Raw genomic sequence first — 23,357 nt, 5'->3', positions numbered from 1 at the left:
TGTAACTATGGCTTCCTCCTGATTTAACATCCACAAATTTTTCATTCTAAAAATATTTTGCCTTAAGAAGTTAGAATAAGAGAGAACTTCGGTCAATTACTAACCACTAAGCTTGTTTGGTGAGCATAACCATTTAAAACACTAAAACTCTTGAAAACCCAACCCTCCTTAACTTTGAGGAGCAAAGAGGAAACTTACAGCACTAATATGTCATCTTTGAACTCTCACATCAACCTTGTCATATAGGTATAAGTCGTTCCATCTTGGCATAAATAAGCCTCAGTATGAGAAATATACTCATCAAATATGTTGAAACAGATTGTGGATAAGAACCTCTCTCCCAATCTTCAATAGCTTACTAGGGCTCTAATGTCACAACATTTTTTGCAACTCTCTAGACCATAAAATTAAAAGTATCATAAAGAAGTCGAGACACTTTAGTAGGAAGATCAAGATATAAGTCATTATTGTCTGCCACACACATACTATGATGAAAATAGAAACAAATCTTTTAAGTACTTATAATCGATTTTGATTATACATAAGGATTGTTAGAAGTATTAATTTGTAGTCATGGGTGGGTTCAAAACAATCGTTTCAATTTAGTTATGGAGTTCTCACCAAATTCCTAAGTTAGTCTCATAGATGTGGTGCTTATACTAAAGAATACAATTTTTAGGTTTGGGACTCAATTTAAAAGAATTCAAGGGTATTTCTATGAAATTTCTTCATTAGTATTCATTAGCAATTACTACGAATTATAATTTATTTTTAACATATCTTACTTTTTTTTTTCAAAAAAAAATGGTATACATATTAATATTAAAAATTAACTATAAAACACATATTTTTTATTACTAATAAAAAGCAATCAGTCAACATATAAAAAGTAGCAAATCAATAATCAGTGTTTATTTCACAACAAGAAATACAACTCTTATGAATGCGTGAGAAAATCTTATTTATAGAAAAATTAAGTATTTAAATGAAAAAAAATATTATCACATTATAATTGCTGCAATTGCTACGACGACAGAGACAAAAACTTGATATGCTGGCGATAAAATTGTGTAGGCCGAGTTGGTGGTTGGAGGAGCCAAAGTAGTCGGGGTTTCCGGCCATGGTGCAGGTGCTGGAGCATCAGCTACGACTTCAATAGCAAGCTTTTGGCCACCAGAAGCACAATGAGATCCAACACCACAAATATACCATTTCTTTCCGGGAGAAGCCAACGTGATTTTGTCATCTCCACTTGTAAGAGGTTCATTTTCTGCGGGTGCTACGCAACTTTTAAAACTCGCACCATCTACTTTCACAACGTTATGCTTACCCGCAGCATATTTGAACACTACACCATTAAAAAAGAATTGATATTAATAACTCATGCTATGATCAAAAGAAAAGTAATAACTAAAATTAATTAGATTAGGATTCTTGGGTTTTGATTACATTTTTTTTTTCTACTTGATCTTACGGTTAGTTTTTATCTTACCCATTCTGTTCTTGTATGTTTTTTGTTTCTCCATTATTTTTATTAATTTGAGACATCACTAGAGAAATTAATTTTATTATTTTCTTTACTAATAAAAAGGTTATTTCGGTTATATATAGATATACTACATATATGTGTGTGTGTGTGTGTGTGTGTGTGTGTGTATAGATACATACCAAGTACATCTCCAACACGAAATACTTTGTCCTTGGCCCATCCTTGATAATCGAAGTTATTGTTCTTCCACTGATTAGAATCGCCGACAATGTATTCGGTCGCCACTGCAATTGTGGGAAGAACAATGGCGATGACAGCAAGGATGATGAGATGATTAGAAGTCATTAGAGCTTAATTTGAAATTTGTATTCAGATTAAGCTCTTAATTGCTTTTGATTTGTTGATTTTGATTGCGAGATTTATATAGTGATTTCATTCATTAACATCATCGACAATTCCTCCAACTTAATTAAACGAACCGGCAAGGGTCGGCATGCTACTTACAATAATATATATATATATATATATATAATATATACTACAAATTATATCATCGAAAACCAACTTTGGATTACACGCAGCCAACATAATGAACCCAAAAATATGGTGTTTTAATGTGGATGGATTCTTAAGATGCTCAAACGTTACATATAATTATTTAAATAAAAGAAATTACGGGTAATTAGTTTGTAAGTCTTTCGATACAATTATACTTACATCTAATTTAGTTATATCTATATAAATTATATATGTCAATTGGGTTCAATTTGTTAATAAACATTAAATTATAATTTATAAAATCTATCATATTTTAAATAATAAAAAATAATAACATCATAAATAATTTACTACAAAATATTTTTTTTATCTAAAAATATTACAAAAATCAGGATCGTTTTTAAGACTTCTACTTATGTCTTGTCCCAATTCCATTGTACTCCTTCATCAATTTTCACATCTCTAGACACCTTCAACTTCTTGGTTTAAAGGCTATACACCTTGTAGCTCTTGGTAATTCTGACTTCCTAACAAGATACCATTTGTGCTTGTTCTTTCAATTTATCCCTCTTAAAATCAGGAACATCAACATATCAAATGCTCTCTAACACCTTCAAGTGTTCTACGACTGGTTTTGGGTCATGTCAAGCTTCAAATGGTGTCTTGTCTTTCAAGGTTTTAGTTGGCAGCCTATTCAACAAATACACAGCCACATTGACAGCTTCTCCCCAAATATGTTTGGTAGCCTCTTCTCAAACAACATCTTGGCATCTCAATTGTGGTCCTGCTTTCCTTTTACTTACTCCATTTTGTTCAATTCTGTAAGGAACTATTAGTTGATGAAAATTCCAGCATGTTAATACAATTTCTCGAGCTTCTCGTTTGTTATCTAATCTCAAAGTTCAAATCTTTTCCATACTTTGATCTTCTACCAAAGCGTTAAAACTCTTGAATGAATCAAGCAAGATCAGATTTCTGCTTTATCAAGTACTCCCAACACAACCTTGTGAAATAATCAACAAAAAAAGTCAAGAGATATTTATTCCCACTCAAAGAGCTAGTGCTCATGGGAACGCACATCAGTGCGGCAAGCTGTAGCTTTGTTGTGGGTCTCCAAGCTTTATTTTTTGGGAAATCAAACTTGCTTTGGTTTCCATGCTCTTACACTTCAAAACACCAGCATTTTTCTTGATTTCAGTTATGTTCTATACAGGAACTTTTCTATGTAGATCCTTGAGAGATTGTAGATCACAATAACCAAGCCTCCAATGCTACAAATCATCATCTTCCACAACTCCTACATGTGCTTATACATGATTCCATTCCAAACTAAAGCTTCTATTTTTCATCTTCAGTCATCAATTCTTGGCCAGTCGGGCCATGTATTATGCATGTATCCTCCTCAAACACTAACGAATACTTCTTCTCTTAACATTTATCTAACAAAACAAATTTTGATCTAATTTAGATACTAAAAGAACATTAAAAATTACTTTTAGTACATATTGGAGTCATTATTAGAATGTCTCCCTTGGCTTCAACTTCCAAGTATTCTCCATTGCTAATTCTGACTTTGGAAGCATAGGTTCTGTCCGACCTTCAACCAGTCCTTGATCATGAGTCATATGATGACTACACCCACTATCAATCAGCCAAGAGCCAATATTGATGTTGGTTGAGTAACAAGCAGCCACAGACAACTTCTCCTCGTGTTTTTCTTTGTCTTCTACAACTTGAGTCTTCACTCCGCGTTGCGTTTTCTTGCCTTCGCATACTTTTTCCACATGTTCAAATGCCTTACAAAATCTGCACTGTCCAAATGCCTTGTTGTGCTCTTGTTTCTCCATCTTTGCTCTTAGTTCTGCTTCCAGCCATATTTCCTTGAGTTTTGACTTTATTTCACCGCCAAAACTCCTTCCCCGGCTTCATCTATCCTCAATGATCTTCTTTGCTCGGTTGATTGTAATACACTCACCAATTCCACCAAATTCATCTTGGAAAAATCTTTTAGATTCTTCAAGAGAGGAAATAATTTTAGCCTTCAAACCTCTCCGGAAGACTTACAAAAACCTTCTCCAACACCCTTTCATCCCTTCACTCTTCTCCAAACAACTTCACTTGGTTTACAACCTTCATCATATCCGTGAACTCATATACTCATTCTGAATCACTCATCCTAAGGACTTCAAACTCTCTCCTTAGGTTGAGCATTTGCATTTGCCTTGTCTTCTCCCTTCCTTGGAACTCCTCTTTGATTCTGTCACGAGCGTCTTTGCCCGTCTAACATGACATAATCCTTACAGATATTGCTTCGGGCACAGCCAAGTGAATGAAGGAAAGGGCCTTGTACTCCTTTGCCACTTCCTCGGCATGATGCTTCATTTCATTCACAGTTGGGTTTTCTCTTAAGGGAGGAGGATCTTCTCCAACTTCAACAGCCTCTCATAGATTCATTCCCTTCAGAATAGTCTTCATTCTAACAGCCCAAAGCTGATTATTTTTTTCCATTGAAAATTGGCAGAGATGCTTTCAGAACTACTCAAAGCCATGTTCAAAAAGTTTTCATTTTTGGTAGTTTTGCTGCAAGAAAATTTTCTGGTTTTAGGTCCCTCAAAGAGTATATAAGATCTGATACCACTTGTTAGCTTTATGTATCATTTGGTACCGGATGCATGTGTTTCTAAAAGAGCAGAAAGAACAAAATCTGCAGACGACAAATGTATGTAAAATGCAGAAAAACAAAAGAAGAAGATGCGGCAGGAAGTGTAGGAGAAGAAAAAATATGTGAAGCTTGAATCTCAATCTTCTTACATTCAAAAATAAGCTTAAATACTTCCATGCTGTCCATGACAGCTTCTACATTCTAGAAAAATTAAAAAAGAAAATGTTTTCTAAACTAACTTAAGTAGCATTCAATTAACATAAACATGCCAAAAAAAGCTTGTACATTAATACAAGCATCACACGACACATTATCCTCGAGACTAAAACCAGAGTTGTGAATAAAATACTTCTTGGTTGAAAGTAAAAACTGTCAATCCTTTTAACAGAAGTTAAAAACAAAATTACTCTCAACACGTTGATTTGAAATAAATTTCATGCTAATCTCTTAAAGACAAAATACCAGCTTCAACTAGTTTGCTTCATAATTTAATAAACACATATATAGAACATTTTTATTCAAAAGAAACTAGCGGAAAGCCTCACATTCAACTAAGTTCTCATAAATATTGGAGTTCTTATAACTCTTAAAAGGCTATCTACCGAGCTGGTTCTGCCTTGAGGTCCATAGCAACCCAGTAGCTATCACTGGTGACCACATTGCAATCAGAGGAAAATGACATGTTCTGCGCACGAGGAAAAACCACAACATGACTTGTGAATGAAGTATTATCTTCCAGAGGCAACTGACGTGCAGATTCTGCAGTTGTTTTAGCCAGTATTTGGTTACCAGAATCATCCACCACATCAGAGTTGCCATCTTTAGTCTTAGTTTGTTGATGACTGCTCGTTTCAGCCTTCTGAGAATAGTCTGAGATAGAGGTTACTGCATGAGAACAGCAGTGCAATATGAGTGACAATGATAAGGACATTCAACCGAGATAAAGGACAGCAGATGTGTGTGCTAGTGCGCAAGTGCGAGCGTGTACAGGCAAATAGTACAATGAATTTTCTATCTTTTTTCAGCAAAGGAAGAACCATCATAACAGAGAAAATTTGTTGAATAGTGTGACTTAAGATGCTGCAGATATTTCAGTTGAATGAATCAAGAATAAGTTACTTTCAAAGAGTCAAAAGTCAGTTACATTAAGTCCTATTCTTTATGCTATTCTTTTAGAAGATATTTTATGCTTTCGTGTAGCAGATTTCTCTGCAAATTTAGTTATGGATCTGCTGTATACATAGTTGATCTTTACGCTCAATAAAAATAGTTTTTCCTCCTCATATTTCCTTGTTATGTTCCTATCAACATCAACAAGTGGTATCAGAATATTTTAATCTTGAGGGATCTGTGAGTTAAAACGATGAAAAAACACAAACCCACAAAATAACTTTTCTTCCTTTATACACAAAACAGAACCTACAAACAGCCTAAGATGGAATCAGAACTTTCTTCTTCTTTCACTTCAATTTCACCACTGGTATTTGACAGAATAAATTATCAGATGTGGGCTGTCAAGATGGAAGCCTATCTTGACGCTAATGATTTATGGGAAGCTGTAGAGAGAGAATATGAAGTTCCTCAATTACCAGAAAATCCAACTGTTGCTCAAATCAAAATTCATAAAGAGAGGAAGTTAAGAAAATCCAAATCCAGATCTGTTTTGTTCACTGCTTTATTTTTAACAGAATAATGACATTGAAAACAGCTCACGAGATCTGGAAATTCTTGAAGCAAAATTATGAGGGAAGTGAGAAGATTAAAGGGATGCAGGTGCTCAACCTATTTCAAGAATTCGAAATACAAAAAATGACGGAAGCAGAAACCATTAAAGATTATGCAGAAAGGCTTCTCTGCATTGCCAATAAAGTAAGACTTCTTGGCACTGAACTCTCTGACTCAAGAATAGTTCAAAAAATTCTTGTTACTGTTCCTGGGAAGTTTGAAGCAACATTACTTCTCTCGAAAACTCAAGAGATTTGTCAAGCATTACCTTGGCAGAATTATTAAATGCACTGCAGGCTCAGGAACAAAGAAGACTCATGAGGCAAGAAGCTTCTGTAGAAAGAGCTTTGCTGGCCAAATCTCAGAACAATTATGGTGGCAAGAACAAGAAAAAAAATCAGAACAACAAGAAGTCAGAAAAATCAAAGAACAACAATAATAGCAGCAAATCTTCTCAAGACTTCCCACCTTGTCCTCATTGTAAAAAAAATGAACCATCCACAAAAGAAGTGCTGGTGGAGGCAGATGCAAAATGCAACAAGTGTAGTCAGTTTGGGCACATGGACAGGATCTGTAAGTCACAACAACAACAAAGTGAAGCAAAGATTGCAATTCAACAAACACAAGAAGAGCAGCTTTTTGCGGTGTCTTGCTTTGCCACTACGAGCTCCGTAGAAAGTTGGTTGATAGATAGTGGTTGTACAAATCACATGACGTATGACCAAGAACTATTCAGAGACCTAGACACAACCTTTATATCTAAAGTCAGAATTGGTAATGGAGCACGTATAGCAGTAAAAGGCAAAGGGACTATTGCATTTGAAAGTTGTGCAGATTTGAAACTCATCTCTGATGTTTTATATGTTCCTGAGATTAATAAAAAATTGTTAAGTGTTGGTCAGCTCCTGGAAAAGGGTTACAAAGTTCTTTTTGAAGACTAAAATTGCATGATCAAAGATGCGGAAGGCAGAGAGTTATTCAAGATTCAAATGAAAGGCAAAAGCTTTGCCTTGAATTTGATAGAAGAAGAGCAGGCTGCAGTGTACAAGGAAGAAAATGATACAATGCTTTGGCACAAAAGGTTGGGGCATTTTCACCATGACGCTTTGCTGTACGTGAAAAAGAATGATCTTGTGGAATGTCTACCTAATTTGGAAGATGAGTTACCTATGCGCATAGCATGTCAATATGGCAAGCAAACAAGGCTGCCCTTTCCGAAAAACAAAGTTTGGAGAGCATCATACAAGCTGTCATTGATGCATACAGATGTGGGAGGACCTCAGAAAACACCATCCTCGAATGGAAGTATACATTGCTTTCATTGATGATTATACTCGAATGTGTTGGATTTATTTCATGAAACACAAAACTGAGGTTGCTGACATATTTCTCAAGTTTAAAACTTGGTTGAAACACAAAGTGGAAGAAAAATGCAGATGATCAGGTCTGATAATGGAACTGAATATACATACACAAAATTCAACAAGTTTTGTGAAGATGCAGGCATTGAGCACCAATTGACAGCACCTTACACCCCGCAACAAAACAGGGTCGTGGAAAGAAAAAACAGAACAATAATGGAGATGACAAGATGCTTACTTCACGAAAAAAACTTGCCAAAAGAGTTCTGGGTGGAGGCCGCAAATACAGCAGTATTCTTGTTGAATAGATTGCCATCAAAAGCACTTACAGGCAAAACTCCATTTGAAGCTTGGTACGGCTTCAAACCAAAATTGCTAAATCTGAAAAATTTTGGTTGTTTTTGTTTCTCTTATATTCCTCAGGTTAAGAGAGACAAGTAGGATAAAAAATCAGAACAAGGAATTTTTGTAGGCTACAGCTCAACAACAAAAGCTTACAGAATTTATTTGCCGCAATACAACAAAGTGATTGTCAGTAGAGATGTGCAATTCTTTGAGTTAGAGAAGTGGAGCAAGGAAAATGAAAAGCAACCAGATATTCAAAACGAGAGTGATGATGATGTGGATGATCAACCAGTTAGAGGAACCAGACCACTCTCTGAAATTTATCAGAGGTGTAATGTTGCCGTAATGGAACCAGCATATTACAAAGAAGCCGCAACTGATCAGAAATGGATAGTTGCAATGAAGGAGGAACTCAACATGATCGAACAAAATCAAACTTGGGAGCTGGTGGACAGACCTAAAGACAAAAAAGTCATATGAGTCAAGTGGGTTTATAGAACCAAACTTAATTCTGATGGCTCTATAAACAAGCATAAGGCCAGGCTCGTTGTTAAGGGATATGCTCAAATGTTTGGGGTAGATTACTCTGAAACGTTTGCCCCAGTAGCTAGATTGGACACTATAAGGATGTTGTTGGCTCTTGCTGCACAAAGAGGTTGGATTATATACCAAATGGATGTCATGTTGGCATTCTTGAATGAATACTTGGAGGAAGAGATTTACGTAGAGCAACCTGAAGGTTTTTCAGTTCAAGGACAGGAAGAGAAGTTCTATCGACTGAAAAATGCCTTGTACGGTTTAAAGCAGGCTCCAAGGTCTTGGTATAGCAGAATTAATGCACACTTGATAAACTTAGGCTTTGAAAAGAGTCTAAGTGAATTTACTCTATATATCAAGAAGGTTGATAATGAAATACTTGTTGTGTCCTTGTATGTTGATGACTTACTTGTCACAGGAAGCACTAAAGAACTGATTGATGAGTTTAAAGAAAGGATGAAAGATGCCTTTGAAATGACTGATCTTGGAAGAAAATCATTCTTCCTTGGTATGCAGGTGCAGCAGAATGGAATTGAGATCTTTGTAAGTAAAACAAAGTATGCAAAGGAAATTCTCAAAAAATTCAAGATGGAAGGATGCAAGTCAACAGCAACTCCAATGAATCAAAAGGAGATGTTCACCAAAGAAGATGGAGCTGAGAAAGTCGATGAAAGGATGTACAGAAACAAGGAGAGGTGCAGCTGATTTATTGCAAGACAGAGAATCAACTTGCTGATTTTCTAACAAAACCACTACCTAAAGCAAGATTTGAAGTTCTCAAACAAAAGCTTGGAATATGCAGCCTCAAAGTCAAGGAGGAGTGTTAAATAGTGTGACTTAAGATGCTGCAGATACTTCAGTTGAATGAGTCGAGAATAAGTTACTTCGAAAGAGTCAAAAGTCAGTTACATTAAATCCTATTCTTTATGCCATTTTTTTGGAAGATATTTTATGCTTTCGTGTAGCAGATTTCTCTGCAAATTTAGTTATGAATCTGCTGTATAAATAGTTGATCATTACGCTCAATAAAAATAGTTTTTCCTCCTCATATTTCCTTGTATGTTTCTATCAACACCAACAAAATTGTTAAAAATATCGAAGTAAAGTTTCTGATATTCCAAACTCTTGTTAAAAATAAAGCAAAATGCAGTTGAGCGAGCACAAAGGCCATTTTTCTATCTGTGAGAGGGAGAAGATGCAAAGGAGAAATGAGAATAATTTGATCAGAAATTATTGATTTCCTACACTGAATCATATGTTTCACCCAGTATATTCAATAGAATGTTTGTATAAGAACCAAACAACCCTCATACTCTTCCATCCCCTCCCTCTTCCGCCCTTTCTAACTATTAGAACAGAACTAGTTAGCATATATTTTTTGATACAACGTTTTTCCATAGTCTTTTCTTTTTATTATTAGTTTTCCGTTAAGATTAGCATATTTGCTATGCAGCTGAGCATTTCCTCTTTTAGATTATTTTCCTTTTAGTCATAACTTATCTTACAAATATACTCATGGAAAAATTCCTTACAGAACAACACAATTATATTTAGATCAATAATATTATTCAGTTTTTATGATCACAACAAGAGCAAACCAGTTCTCATTTTATCTAACTTTTCCAGATCTACAGTCTAACTATCCATGCGAATCTTTTCTCCCTGAACTAAGAAAATATCTATGTGCATTTTGCTTCCTAGCAATAAAAAGGTCTCTCTGTATTTCGATTTTGTTACTTCTGACAGGTATGGTTCCAGCACTAAAAACAATTTCTAAGACCCAAAATGGTTGTCTACCATAATTAGCCATCATAAAATCATAGATCTTAGAGATCCAAGAAAAACTCACTTCCTACCTGCTTAATCTGTTAATTTGAAGTTGAATTTTTGGCAATAATCATGCGACCTAGGGAATTAGAAGACTGTTTCTTGCCATTATTCATATTTGAAAAATCAGAAGGCACTAGTTCAGGAGCCTCTGGTATTTGACAAGCACGGAAAGGAAATAAAGGACTTTGACTCAGCTTATCTAAACAGGGAATCATAACACCTTATGCAATATAATAGGGACATCCTTACTAGCTTAATGCAATATCTTGAAAATAAGAATAAAATTTAAGACACCTAATGTCACATTCACAATCTGAAACCCCAAACCATCTAGACCGCAGCTTATGGATCCAAACGTCAGCTTTTTTTAATAAAGAAGGAACAAAAAGGATGAAACAGGAATTGGAGAAAACAAAAGGACGGAAAAAAATTTGATGTAAAACTAGTAGCTAAGTTCTGCGGATCGTTTAGAAATAGACAAAATTTAAGTGAGAAACAAAAGGATAAAGATGGGTCAAAGCAAATTAGAGATCAAAATTAAGAAATATAAAGAAAAATAGATTGAATGAGATAGGTTAAACAGAACATTAATCAAAATAATGAACCTTGAGAGAGATAACAGAGAATAAAACCCTAATAAAAAAATTTCTTAATTTATCAGTCTATTCTTTTTTGTTTTCTGATGCTACTAGTCTTTATATAGGCATTAATTGTAACTATTAAGAAAAATCATAAAAGAAAAAATCTAAAATATTATACTTTTTATCACTGGAGATCTACATAAAAAGGAAACTAAAATATTGTAACCTAAACATATCTAGATAAATGATACAAATAATGATAATATTTTAGATTAATGGATCTCGAGAAGCATCAACATAAGAAATACTCGAACAAGTGCTTCAAAATCTTCACAAAGTCGAGACTTTTTATAAATTTTATAAAAAAATTGGAAGTTAAAAAAATTATAGGTTTAGGATCATAAAATTGACAAAGCAAAATGAAATCATCCAATAAATCTCGTTAATGCAACTATCGTGGACAGAACCCACTTCAATAGCAGGAAAAGGCAGAAAAAATTCTCGAAAAGACAAAGTCCCTCCACATCGTTAGCGTTAAAAAAAGCAAGTATTGCAGAAGCGAATCTTTCTTGAGCTGCGACTAGTGGTCCAAAAGAACTTCAAGTTGTTCACCTTCTCACAAAAGGTAATAATTAGTTTTTCATCTTAAGCTAACTTTAGTTCTCATAACATCCCAGGTTTTCCTAATTTCGAGTGTATATCTATTTCGTACTCCATTTTTAACTATATTTAATTAATAACAACCATCATATAGGCAACAACCATTTGGGAGAAATCTTAATGTGGACAGCAAGACAGCATTTTTAATATATTGGTATGGAATGCAAATTAATTTGTGGGAGTATTTCAATATACTCTTTCCTTGGGCACTAAAAACTTATTACAACACAACATATATTTAATCGGATAGATTATATGATGAATTACAATAAAATGCTATTCAGATTCTACATCAAGTTAAAACTGATCTACTCTAAAAGTGATTTCAGGTGCAAAGCTGACCAACCTGATCTTAAACTAGGTAGAACCCATTGGAGATTTTATTAACCGGTCTTAAGGGAGATGAACCTGTCAAAATAAAGCAAATAACACAGGTATTCACTCACAATCAGGGGTGTATGAGAATCATATATGGGTCCCCGATCACCAGTTAGGCTTGTCCTTCTCACATAAAGCTCGTCAGGCATGGATGTTAAGATCTTTGTCATTGTCGTCTGTGGTGGCTGGGAAGTCAGAAGATCAAATAGGGTAGGTTCTCTTCTGAGAGCGAGACCAATGTTTTATGAAAAAATCAACTGCTGAAATTTGGCAGTAAGGTCAGTGAACAATCCACGGTTCTAATGGTAAGAACAGTGTGAGCCACTGTCTCACGGTTGTCGGTGATTTGAGATAGAGTAAGATGTAGAGTTTCTTTTTTACTCATTTTTTTTCATGAAATGAACACTTCTTTTATTTGGCAACATGCGTGGAAAATTTTGGGGTTCCTTTTTATGCAATATAATAGTGGCAGAAGCTAGTTACGGAAGTTAAGACTCGGATATCAACTAATGTAAGATGAGTAACCGTTTAATTATCTAATGTAAACGAGTAACTCTTAACTAGCTTGTTCTGCAAACAGTTTATGAATAAAAGAAATTTAATCAAGAAACAGAAGAATAAAGACAGATTAGAGTAAAATAGAGATCAAACATTGAGAGAGATACTATGGAATAAACCTCTAACAAGGAAAATTTTAATTCATCATCATCTGTTCCCTTTTTGTTGATAGCTACTAGCCATTGTATTAGCATTGTTACCAATAATCAAGAAAATTATGAAAAGGACCCTAAAAAATTTTAACCCCTATAATACTTTAAAATCTACATAAATCAAAAACTACAAAATTATAGTTCGTAAATGAACCTAAAAAACTTAAAATACAAAAAGAATTATTATTATTACAAATCTTTCTTTAACTAACATCATCCTATTCTTTATCATCAATACAAATTACAGCTAAAATAACGTTTTACCTTATTTATATTATTTCTTGACCATTTAAACATCCTCTAGCATCTTCATTTAATAAAGGCTCACATGACCAAAAATCTTTTTTAGGGTTATTAATGTTGGAAATATTTCAAAAGATAGGTTAACTGTAGGTAATGTTTTGTTGGAAATGGGAGAAAGAAGAATGAGAGATTAATAAAAAGACTTAATTTTTCATTTGTGATTGTTGTAAAAAATCTTTAAGTACATAAATATATATACCCACTAAAACAACTTTTAAGTCTAAATACATGCACCATAATTAAGTCTAATTCCTAATCATAATTAAATCTAAAACATGAACCCCTTAGAAAACCTCAAAAGACACATATGTAACTTTAATATATGAACCATCTAGAGAAACTCAAAAGACACATATTCAAGTTTGATACATGAACCAACTAAGAAAACTCAAAATATAAATATTCGTAAACTTAACTGCTTAGTGAGATAAAGAGTTCCCTTAATTTACAAATTATTATTTTCAACACTTCCCCTTTTCAATACATTTTCAACACTTCACCTTAATTTGTGAATTTCTTTTCCACTCCAAGAGTAGCATGTAGTCTTTGAAAAATTTCAAACTTCAGTGGCTTGGTGAAAATATTTGCAATTTGATCTTGAGTCTTCACGTACTTTAACTCTACTTTCTTTTTAGCAATGCAATTCCTAATGAAATGGTACCTTATATTTATGTTCTTCTTTCATTTATAAAACACGAATTCCTTTAATGCTTATGCAAACTTATTATCAATAGAAATTTCAATGACTCCCTCTTGAGTCAAGTGAAGTTCTTTCAACAACCTTCTAATCCATATGGCATTACAAGTACAAGAAGTTTCCGCCACATATTCATATTCACAAATTCACAATGTAAATAATAGTTTGCTTCTCATAACTCCATGTAATTGCACAATCATCTATAAAATACAAAATTAATTGTACTTCTTCAATCGTTAATATCTCCAACAAAATTATTATCACAAAATCCCACAAGCTTGAAATCATTAGATGATGAATCAAATAACCCAAAATCAACAGTACCTTTAAGGTAGCACAAGATTCTTTTAGCAATATTCATGTAAAAGGTGCTAGAAACTTCTATAAAATGACTTATTAATTCAACCCAAAAAAAATATCGGATCTGATGAAATTCAAGTATCTCAAACTTCCTGTAAGATTCTTAAAGACAGTAGCATCAACACTTTTGTTATTGTCCAACTTTGACAACTTGACTCCATATTCTATAGACGTGTTCACAGAATTGCAATTAAACATTTTGAATTTCTCTAAAACTTCTCTTGCATAGCCTTCTTAAGAAATAAAAATAGTATCTTCCATTTGCTTCACGTCAAAGCCAAAATAGTAAGACATGAATCTAATATCAGTTATCTCAAATTCAAGTAACATGGTTTTTTTAAATTCTTCGAACAAGCTTGCTTGTTGTCAGTGAAGATGAGATCATTCACATACAGATACACAAATCGAATGTCACCATTAGCATGATACTTTACATAAAGAGCATATTCATGAAGACAACAAACAAAATTTATTATTTCAAAATACTTGTTTATATGACTATTTCATGCCCTTGGCGCCTGCTTTAACCCATAGAAAGTTTTTTTCAATATTAATATTTTATCTTCATGTCCTTCAACCACAAAACCCAATGGCTGCTCTACATAATCCTTCTAGTAAAGATAGCTATTGAGAAATGCCGACTTCACATCAAGTTGAAAAATTCTCTACTTTATTTGAGCTGAAATAGCTAATAGCAAATAACTAATCTCTATATAAGCAACTAGTGCAAAACCTCATCATATTAACTCGATGTTTTTGCTTAAAAAATATTTATATATGTCAAAGTTCATATGTTCATTGTGAAGGAAAAGACAAAACAAATCAATTACGTCAAAGTTGGTAATCTCCTCAATTTCATCTAGAGATCTTGAATGCTCTGCATCTTTTGTGACCCTTCACTTGAGCTTCGTTGAAAGTGGTTGATTCAACATGAGTTAGAGAAGGAGATGGAGACAAAACAAATCATTTACGTCAAAGTTGGTAATCTCCTCAATTTCATCTAGAGATCTTGAATGCTCTTCATCTTTTGTGACCCTTCACTTGAGCTTCATTGAAAGTGGTTGATTCAACATGAGTTAGAGAAGGAGATGGAGTTATCTCTTGCAAATGCACCATGGTCCTTGATCTTCCACTTCAAAATATGGAAAGAAAGCATAAACATTTTCTTCTTGCTTCTCCCAGTTCCAAGCTGCCTTTTCATCAAATTCAACATCTCTTGTCACTACAATCTTGTTATTACTTGGATTGTACAATTTGTACCTTTTTGAATTTGCATCGTAGCCAATGAAAACATGTTTGACACTTCGACCATTAAGTTTGAGATCTCTCTTGATGTGGAACATGAGCGTATGCAATGCTTCATTCCACTCCATGTTTCTTGATGAGTTTTGTCTTTTACATTTGATGTTGGAGATATGTTGGACAAATACACTGCACAACAAACCAAAATTCCTTGGGCATGCTTTTAGCTTTCATCATGCTTCTATCCATATTAAGAATAATTCTATTCTTTCTCTATGCAACTTCATTTTGTTGCAGTGATCTTGAAACTATTAAAAGGGTGATGAATTCCATTGAATTCACAAAAATCACAGAATCATTTAGAAGTGAATTCACCTCCTCTATTAGTTCTCAAAAACTTTATTTCATAATCACAATCTTTTTCTACAAGAGTTTTGAAAGTTTTAAAAGTAACAAAAGCATCTGATTTTTACTTTAGAAAATACACCTAAATCTTCCTACTAAAATCGTCGATAAAAAGTAAGAAATAGTTGTTTTTACCAAAAGAAGGTGGATTGATTGGTCCACATGCATCAGCATGCACAAGTTGAAATGGTTTGGTTGCTCCTATAGTGACTTCTTTTGGAAAACTCCTTAAGTGCTTCCCAAATAGACATGCTTGATACAATTGATTAGGATGGTTGATCATAGGCATATCTTCACCATCTTTTCTTCTCCCATTGCCTTGAGTTCGCCAAAGTTCAAATAGTCAAATCTCATATGTCAATACCATGTTTCATCTTTCACAATAGCCTTCAAGCATCTTGTTTCAATAATCTTGAGATTCAGCACAAACATTTTATACTTTGACATATGCCTCTTAGCAATCAAATTAACACTTTGATCTTAAACCAAAGAGAACAATCTTTCATGTGAATTTCATATCTTTTTGTAAGAAATTGGTCCAAACTCAAAATTTTACGTCTCAAATTTAGCACAAAATAAACATTAGTAATAAGCACATGTCCACCATTCTTTGAAAAAATTAGAATTGTACCTCTCTCTCGCATTTGAACTTTCAAAGAGCCTTCAAAAAAAACATAGTTACTAATCTTCTCATCAAGCTCCATAAAATTTTTCTTTGTAGACGCACATATGATTGCTTGATCCATTGTCCAAGTACCACGAACTACGGTCATCATTATCTCCATCTTTGTTGCTAACAAAAAATCGTTTCCTCCTCATCTTTGTTTGTCATTAACAAGATTGACTTGCTCTTCCTTTTCGTTTGAAGTGTCATGACCTTCTCCAGTATTATGATCATATTTGTGACAATTATAACATTCAACATTTGACTTGTTAAACCTTCTATACTTGCCTCTTCCTCTTCCTCTTCCTCTTCCGTGACCTCTACTTGACTGTTGCCTTTTGTTTTCATTTTTGGTATCATCTTGAGTGCTATTTCTTTTGGGCACTTGACCACGATCACTGTCACGTCCTCTACCTCTCCCTCATCCACTTTGTCTTCCACCGTCATTCAAAAACACCTTTGATTTGATAATTTTCTCTAAAAGCTCTTTATGTGTTTTCTTTATTTTGTCTTAATAAATTTGTAATGATTCCTCTAATTGCTCAAAAGTCATAATCTCTAGTTTTTTTTAACTTTTCAATGATACACACCACAATCAAATTTTCATAGCAAAGATCGAAAAAAATTTTACACCACACGAACATCTTCATCGTCTCACCATATCTCCTTATTTCTCCCACTATAGACTTTACCCTTGAGAAAAAATCTGAATTAGATTCAACATCCTTCATTCGCAAAGCTTCAAATTTGTCTCATAAATTTCAGAATTGCACCTTATTCACCTTGTCAACAACTTAAAGAGAATTCTTCAAAATCTCCCAAGCTTACTTTGCGTTGGTAGCATCGGCCATGGATGAGAGCAAGGGCTTGTTTGCCAAAGTATCATTATTATTTTGAGTCAATGATGCTTCATTTTCGGGTGGAGTAAAGTCTTTATCTACAATATGTCACGCATCTTGTGAGCCAAGTATGGCTTTCATGCGAAGACACCAACTCTCGTGATTTCTCTTCTTTTTTTTTCGTAAGACGAGAGGAACTGGAATAAGAATAGATTATTACCAGTCATCTCTCTAAACTTTTAGGTAATCAAGGAACCAAACTCTGATACCAATCTGTTGGAAAAATTTTAAGAGATAGCCTAACTCTAGGTACTACTTTGTTGGAAATTGGAGGAAAAAAAAAAAACTAAAAGAAAAACTCAATTTTTATCTGTGGTTATTGTAAAGAATCTTCAAGTACATGAATATACATAAGCACCAATATAATTTTTTAAATTCTAAATACATGTACCATAATTAAGTGTAATTCATGATCATGATTAAGTTTAAGACATGAATCCCCTAGAAAAGCTCAAAAGATATATATTTAATTCTAATACATTAACTATCTAAGAAAACTCAAAAAATACATATTTAAGTCTAATACATGAACCATTAAAGAAAACTCAAAAAATACATATTTATAACTTTAACTCCTTAGCGAGACAAAGAGTTCTCTTAATTTGTAAATTATTATTTTCAACACTTTATAAGAGAAAGAGTTTTCTTAATTTGCAAATTATTATTTTCAACAATTAAAAGATTTACCCTTTTTTAAATCCACTAAGTAAACCTAATCAAATATCTTCTAAAGCAATCACCAAAAGAAAAATATGACTATTTTGATCGTGCATAGGTGTCAAAAGTCTACATGAAAAGAATAATAACAGAAATAATGTTTCGGTAACCTCACAAAATGAAAGACTGTATACACTCAGACTTAAATTACTAACATAATGAACAACAAAATAATTGAAGTATCTGCATCTCGAAACAAATAATGGATATCAACAAAAAATTCCAGAGACATGCTAAAGATGATTACTGTCCTCTCATTTCAGAAAACCTTCATTAAAAGAGCATTTCCATTAAAGGAACAGAGAGGCAATAGTAATTTCCATAAAACCCCATACTTCGAAGTTGCAACCTTAAGTGCTACTAATTCAATAGAAAGCTGTACTCAAAAAAAAAAATCCATAGAAGGCTGTTGCCTCAAAAAAGTTTCCAGATAAGGCAGCAAACTTAAATTTTCTTTCCCCACAAGAAGAGTGATAGGTAATTGCAGTAAATTATTCTCCAAGTCTTTTTCTTGTTATAATAAATTAAGGTCAAATCTCTAGCAAATTAATCAGAAATTAATCTTGAGATTTATCCTTACTTTCTCTTAAAGCTCTGTAAGCCACCTTTGCTGCACTCATCTCTGCCTGTTTCTTTGTTCTCGATTCCTCTCCAGCGAAAGATGTACCTTTTACCTCCACAGTTGAAATAAAGATTGGCGCATGAGGTTCACCAGATTTGGTTGTAGCATAAACTGGTAGAGGACAACCCTGCTTCTGACAGAATTCTTGTAAAAGGTTCTTGTAGACACTAGGGCCATCCTAGAGAAAAACAAACAAAACAACCAAAGAAGAGAAGACTCACGAAGAAAATCAGATATTCCCAGGAATATATGATTAAAGGAGCAGAAATTAGAGCCACATATAATTAGAAGACATGCCTCCTGAATTCCATCTAGTGACAGTGACATTAGAGCAACCTTTGCAGCAGCATGTTCAGCCTCCTTTGTATTGGTGAAGAACTCCTGACTCTCAAAGGTTTGTGTACCAATTCTGACCTTACATCTGAAGCGACTGGCATGAAGAAGGCCAACACGCTCACAAAAATAAATAGGCAAAGTGAGATTTCTCTTCTGAGCCAAGCTTTGCAGAAGATTTTTATACAAATGTTTTGCTCCTGCGTACCAGAAAAGAAAATTAGAAGTTGCAAGTCAGAGGATATTGTCACTAAAAGCAAAATAAGAACCTGAGAAGCAGTATCAAGTAAAAAATTCAATAACCATAAATGAAACATCTTGAGACTGAGATACTTGTTGATTGATTATTCCATGCATAAGCATATTGATGCCTAGTACATTATGCTAGAAATCTCTGACAAACTCAATATTATTTCTTTTCCCCTCCTCTGCTTACTCAAAATATACAAGGACTTTTTTTATCTACTTACTAGCATGAAAGCCGGCAATGAACATGGTTGTCTTTTTTTTTCCTTTATATACCTAGTCAAAATGCACGAGGTCAAATCTGAAGAGCTTAAAATAACTTATTGCAGGTAGAAGGCAGAGTTTTTTAAATTGCTACCCATCAATTTAGCCTTGGAAAAGGACAAGGGTGGTCGCCTAAATGAATACTGGGCTCAGCCAACCATTAGTATCAGCATAGGCATATCCTATGGGGCACCAAGCAGGTTCTAAATGACCAATTAATCTATTGTATATCAATTATTGCTATCTAAATGGAAGTCCTTCAAACTGGCTAAGCAGTAACCTCCAACACAATCACCTCAGATTGGTCAACTAATATAAAAGTGCAAGCCCAAGATGGCTTAAGTTCTTATGATGATAAAGATACGAAACATTAGCAACTTTTGCAGTGCTATGATGCAGACTGGCAGTCCTTACTGAGAAGTCCAACAAACTCTAAAGAATCAAACATGCATAATAAAGGAAACGAATTGAAAGGGATGAAGATGCTGATAATCAAAAATGGTAACAACCTCTAATAATTTGAAGAAATACGGCAAGAAATCCCAAAATCATATTCACTGTAAAATATGAGTTTGGTTGTATTCATAATATAAGTTACTTATGGCCCCACATCATTCTAAGCCAGTTGTTATAAGTGCAGCTTCAACATCATTTTACAGATATCGGGCTAGGACTCAGGTTCATTTATTAACATCAAAGTTCAAATACAAATATGAAAACTAGTCAACTTGTATTATCAGTATTTTCAGGTATAGCTAGAAAAGTACAATGTTAACAATCATAGTACAATCATGAACTTTTGGCAACAGCAGCTTTGCAGCGAAACATATCATGTATAAAGATATAAATAACAATAATAATTATAGATAATATTATTAGTAGTACTGAGTTTGAAGACTAGATAATAGCAACAGAATAATGCAGGAAACCAACAGTGTGCATGAGAACAACCAAAGCAGACTAGTAAGTAGCGAAAACAAACTTAAATCTCCCATCTAATTATACGAAAGGAATGGAAATTGGGAACACTCAAAGCAACTCTCCAACCTTCAAATTTGCTATCATCTTCAAGAAAAGGAAGAGCTCCGTCTGATGGAGTCTGATTTGCCTCTTTCGTCTCTGGTTTCAATGTCCCCGTGAAGCTCGCATCAGAAGAACCTATAAAAGTTGTAGCAACCAATGCTAATGTTTCTACATGTGCAGTATGCTTTTTAAGCCTGTGTCCAGTACTGGTTCCAAAAATAAAAGCACAAAAAAACATGCAAAGATCTTATACAAGTAACTGTAAATCCATCCACCAGTTATATCAAAAATCAATATTTAAATAAAAAAAAATTATCTCAAAAAAGAACTAAAAATATAAACTATGTTGTAGTTCCTACCTGGCCCATTTGGTCCAATTCAATTCCATTCCTTTACCAGTCATTATTAGATATATATGAAATTAGTAATTGAATGGTAAAAGGTCAACCCCTAACCACAACTTATAGCAAACTTTTTTTTCTTGCACAAAATTTGATCTCTTGGTGTTCCACCCATGAGCCTTTGCCCAAAAGTATCCCAAAAAAGAAACATTATCCCAAAGATGCTCACATAAGTCCAATGATACTCAGAATAACAAAATCAACACATATCATATCACCCAAATACAGAAGAGTTAACCATGCTATTGCTTGAAATGAAAATAAGAACCTTTTTATGCCAACTTACAAGTTTCACCAAGCCTATCTTATGCCTGCCATGTTTTGACAGTGATATTAACCAAACAAGACTATAAAAAAAAATTCCTTGACATTCTGTTCAATCAATACCACAAGCAAATTTCTTTCTTTTTTTTTTTTTTTTTTTGAGAAGACCAACAAGCAAATTTTTTGACATCATGTTTGCCATCAAGACAACATTTAGCAATATCAGTTTGGGAGCACAACATGTCATGTGTAAGAAATAAATAAATAAATAAATAATAACAATTGAATGATAGTAGCGATTTTCAAAACTTGGTAATAGCAACAGAATAATGCATGATGAGTTCAGTGCGTATGAGAACAACCAAAGCAGGCTAGTAGTAGAGAAACAAACCCAAAACTCCCATCTACCGATACAAAAGGAATGGAAATTGGGAATACTCAATAAAATTTCTCACCTCCGATTATCTTATCATCTTTAAAAACAGGAGGAGCTACACTTAATGGAGTTTGATTTGCCTCTTTTGTCTCTAGTTGAGAAGTCCTTTGGAAGCTCACATCTGAAGAACCTATAGAAGTTACAGCAACCAATGTTAATGGTTATATCAGCATTTTTTTTCCAAAAAACTTGAACACATAACATGCAAAAACCCCATATAAGTGAGATATTGTAAAGCCATCTACCAGTCATAACCAAAATCAAGTTCAAATACACAAACAACCGTCAGGCCAGTTACTTAAGCGCTTCCTAGCCCATTTGGTCCAGTTCAATTCCCATTCTTTTACCAATTAATTATTTGATCATGTGTGAAATTCAAGTGCAATGATATTCAAACTAATGAAATCAATGGATTTTGATTCACACAGTATGCAAAAGTTCATTATAAAATTCAAGTATTAACCACACGTTCGCTTGAAATGGAATTAAGACCTTCATTGACTCTAGTATAAATTGATCCAACCTAGAAGCTTCGCATAGCCTACCTCATCTTTCCACGTTTGAACATTGACATTAACCAAATACAAATGCAAACCTAAATTGTCTGGATATTCTCTTCTGTGAAAAAACACCGAGATATAAAAACTATCTAAACAAATCTTTGCAACTAATTTGACAAACTAAGATAAATTTCCATCATCATGAACTCGAAATTTAATGGCAAAACACACTAAAGTTTCATTTATTTCTTAATCCAGAACCTCCTCAAACTCCTCCAATAAATGCCTTAAGAAGGATATTTAATACGAGCTAATCCAATTAAAACTCCTGGCATAACATTAATATAAGAAGATCTACAATGTAAGCATGCATATGTAGGCCCTACCCAAAGCTTGAACCACAAGAAAAGTCAATAACTATACTGTATGAAAGCTGAAACTCTGAAATATATTTCTCCCCCTTAATTTCCACCAAACAAAAATCTTTTTAAAACTTCAAATTCTAGTCACCACTGAACCGAGAGGAATCTAAATCGGAAAAGCCAGAAGTAATTCGTATAGTTTACTATCATTTTGAAAGGCAATTGTATAATATAGCCGTATAGCGTATTATAATCACACGGGAAAACCACTCATTTCTTCATCTCCGGAGAAATTTTTTTATCCGCAAACAAACAGGATATTACACACAGCCACATAAAAGAAAAAAAAAATGAGGGAAAGAACAGAAGAGAACAAAAAAATTCGTACCGGTCTCTCTCTTTCCACCGCCATCGCCACCATCCGAAACACAACGATCATTACCAGGAGGAGGAGTAGAGAGGTAACAGAGAGCAACGCGCGCAGCATCGTTTTGGGCGTCCTTGGAGGTTTTCCAGGGTTTATCAGAATGAAACTGCATATCGTCGATAATGACGGTGGCTTGAAAACAAAGATCGTGAGACGGACCTTGCTTGGTGACCTCATAGACCGGCAAGCTCATTGTTCGCCTCTTCTGGCAGAATTCCTGCAGCTTGGATTTGAACATGATGATTCGTCTTTAGTTTTTTCTGTTGAGAATGGAGTGGTACCTGCCAGCAAATAATATTTTATATATAACTGAGAAAAGGGTCAAACTTGTAGTCAAACCTATCCAACTCACTACATATTTATATCAATAATTTATTATATCACCAATATTTAATCATATTAAAATGCATAATAAG

At 33.9% G+C, this 23,357-nt stretch overlaps 2 protein-coding genes across 5 annotated transcripts; both read right to left on the bottom strand.

Moving 5' to 3' along the window:
• Window positions 1-884: 884 nt before the first annotated feature.
• On the bottom strand, window positions 885-1,927 carry LOC110807801 (blue copper protein 1a-like). Its single transcript, XM_022033058.2, has 2 exons — window positions 1,669-1,927; window positions 885-1,348 (listed from the first exon to the last, which is right to left on the bottom strand). Exons 1-2 carry the CDS (start codon window positions 1,832-1,834, stop codon window positions 1,002-1,004), a joined length of 513 nt encoding a protein of 170 aa, XP_021888750.1. The 5' UTR covers window positions 1,835-1,927; the 3' UTR covers window positions 885-1,001.
• A 3,113-nt stretch (window positions 1,928-5,040) lies between these two features.
• Window positions 5,041-23,250, bottom strand: LOC110807784 (double-stranded RNA-binding protein 1-like). Of its 4 annotated transcripts, none has more exons than XM_022033024.2 (8): window positions 22,903-23,249; window positions 21,672-21,782; window positions 20,576-20,686; window positions 18,983-19,218; window positions 18,644-18,863; window positions 6,843-6,945; window positions 6,643-6,724; window positions 5,481-5,534 (listed from the first exon to the last, which is right to left on the bottom strand). In XM_022033024.2, exons 1-7 carry the CDS (start codon window positions 23,177-23,179, stop codon window positions 6,673-6,675), a joined length of 1,110 nt encoding a protein of 369 aa, XP_021888716.1. In that variant the 5' UTR covers window positions 23,180-23,249; the 3' UTR covers window positions 5,481-5,534; window positions 6,643-6,672. The 4 variants fall into 4 exon arrangements, with proteins under 4 accessions (XP_021888714.1, XP_021888716.1, XP_021888718.1 ...); XM_022033026.2 differs by having other exon boundaries at window positions 6,843-6,886; window positions 22,903-23,248; XM_022033023.2 differs by having other exon boundaries at window positions 6,643-6,886; window positions 22,903-23,250.
• Between the last annotated feature and the right edge of the window lie 107 nt (window positions 23,251-23,357).

This window comes from Carica papaya, chromosome 6 (assembly GCF_054855325.1).
Source record: "Carica papaya isolate Zhongbai chromosome 6, ASM5485532v1, whole genome shotgun sequence".
Classification (NCBI taxonomy): domain Eukaryota; kingdom Viridiplantae; phylum Streptophyta; class Magnoliopsida; order Brassicales; family Caricaceae; genus Carica; species Carica papaya.
The sequence above is the reverse complement of the archived record's forward strand: the minus strand, read 5'-3'. Positions and strand labels throughout refer to the sequence as shown.

What these genes read in the sequence shown, in the direction of transcription:
- LOC110807801 (XM_022033058.2), bottom strand. Translation starts at nt 1,834, where the DNA reads ATGACTTCTAATCATCTCATCATCCTTGCTGTCATCGCCATTGTTCTT. An exon ending in TCGTGTTGGAGATGTACTTG is followed by an intron (nt 1,349 to 1,668) that starts GTATGTATCTAT and finishes TTAATGGTGTAG; the next exon opens with TGTTCAAATATGCTGCGGGT.
- LOC110807784 (XM_022033022.2), bottom strand. Translation starts at nt 23,179, where the DNA reads ATGTTCAAATCCAAGCTGCAGGAATTCTGCCAGAAGAGGCGAACAATG. An exon ending in AGATGATAGCAAATTTGAAG is followed by an intron (nt 19,219 to 20,575) that starts GTTGGAGAGTTG and finishes TCTGGTACGCAG; the next exon opens with GAGCAAAACATTTGTATAAA. An exon ending in TTACAGAGCTTTAAGAGAAA is followed by an intron (nt 5,535 to 18,643) that starts GTAAGGATAAAT and finishes GTTCTCATGCAG; the next exon opens with TAACCTCTATCTCAGACTAT.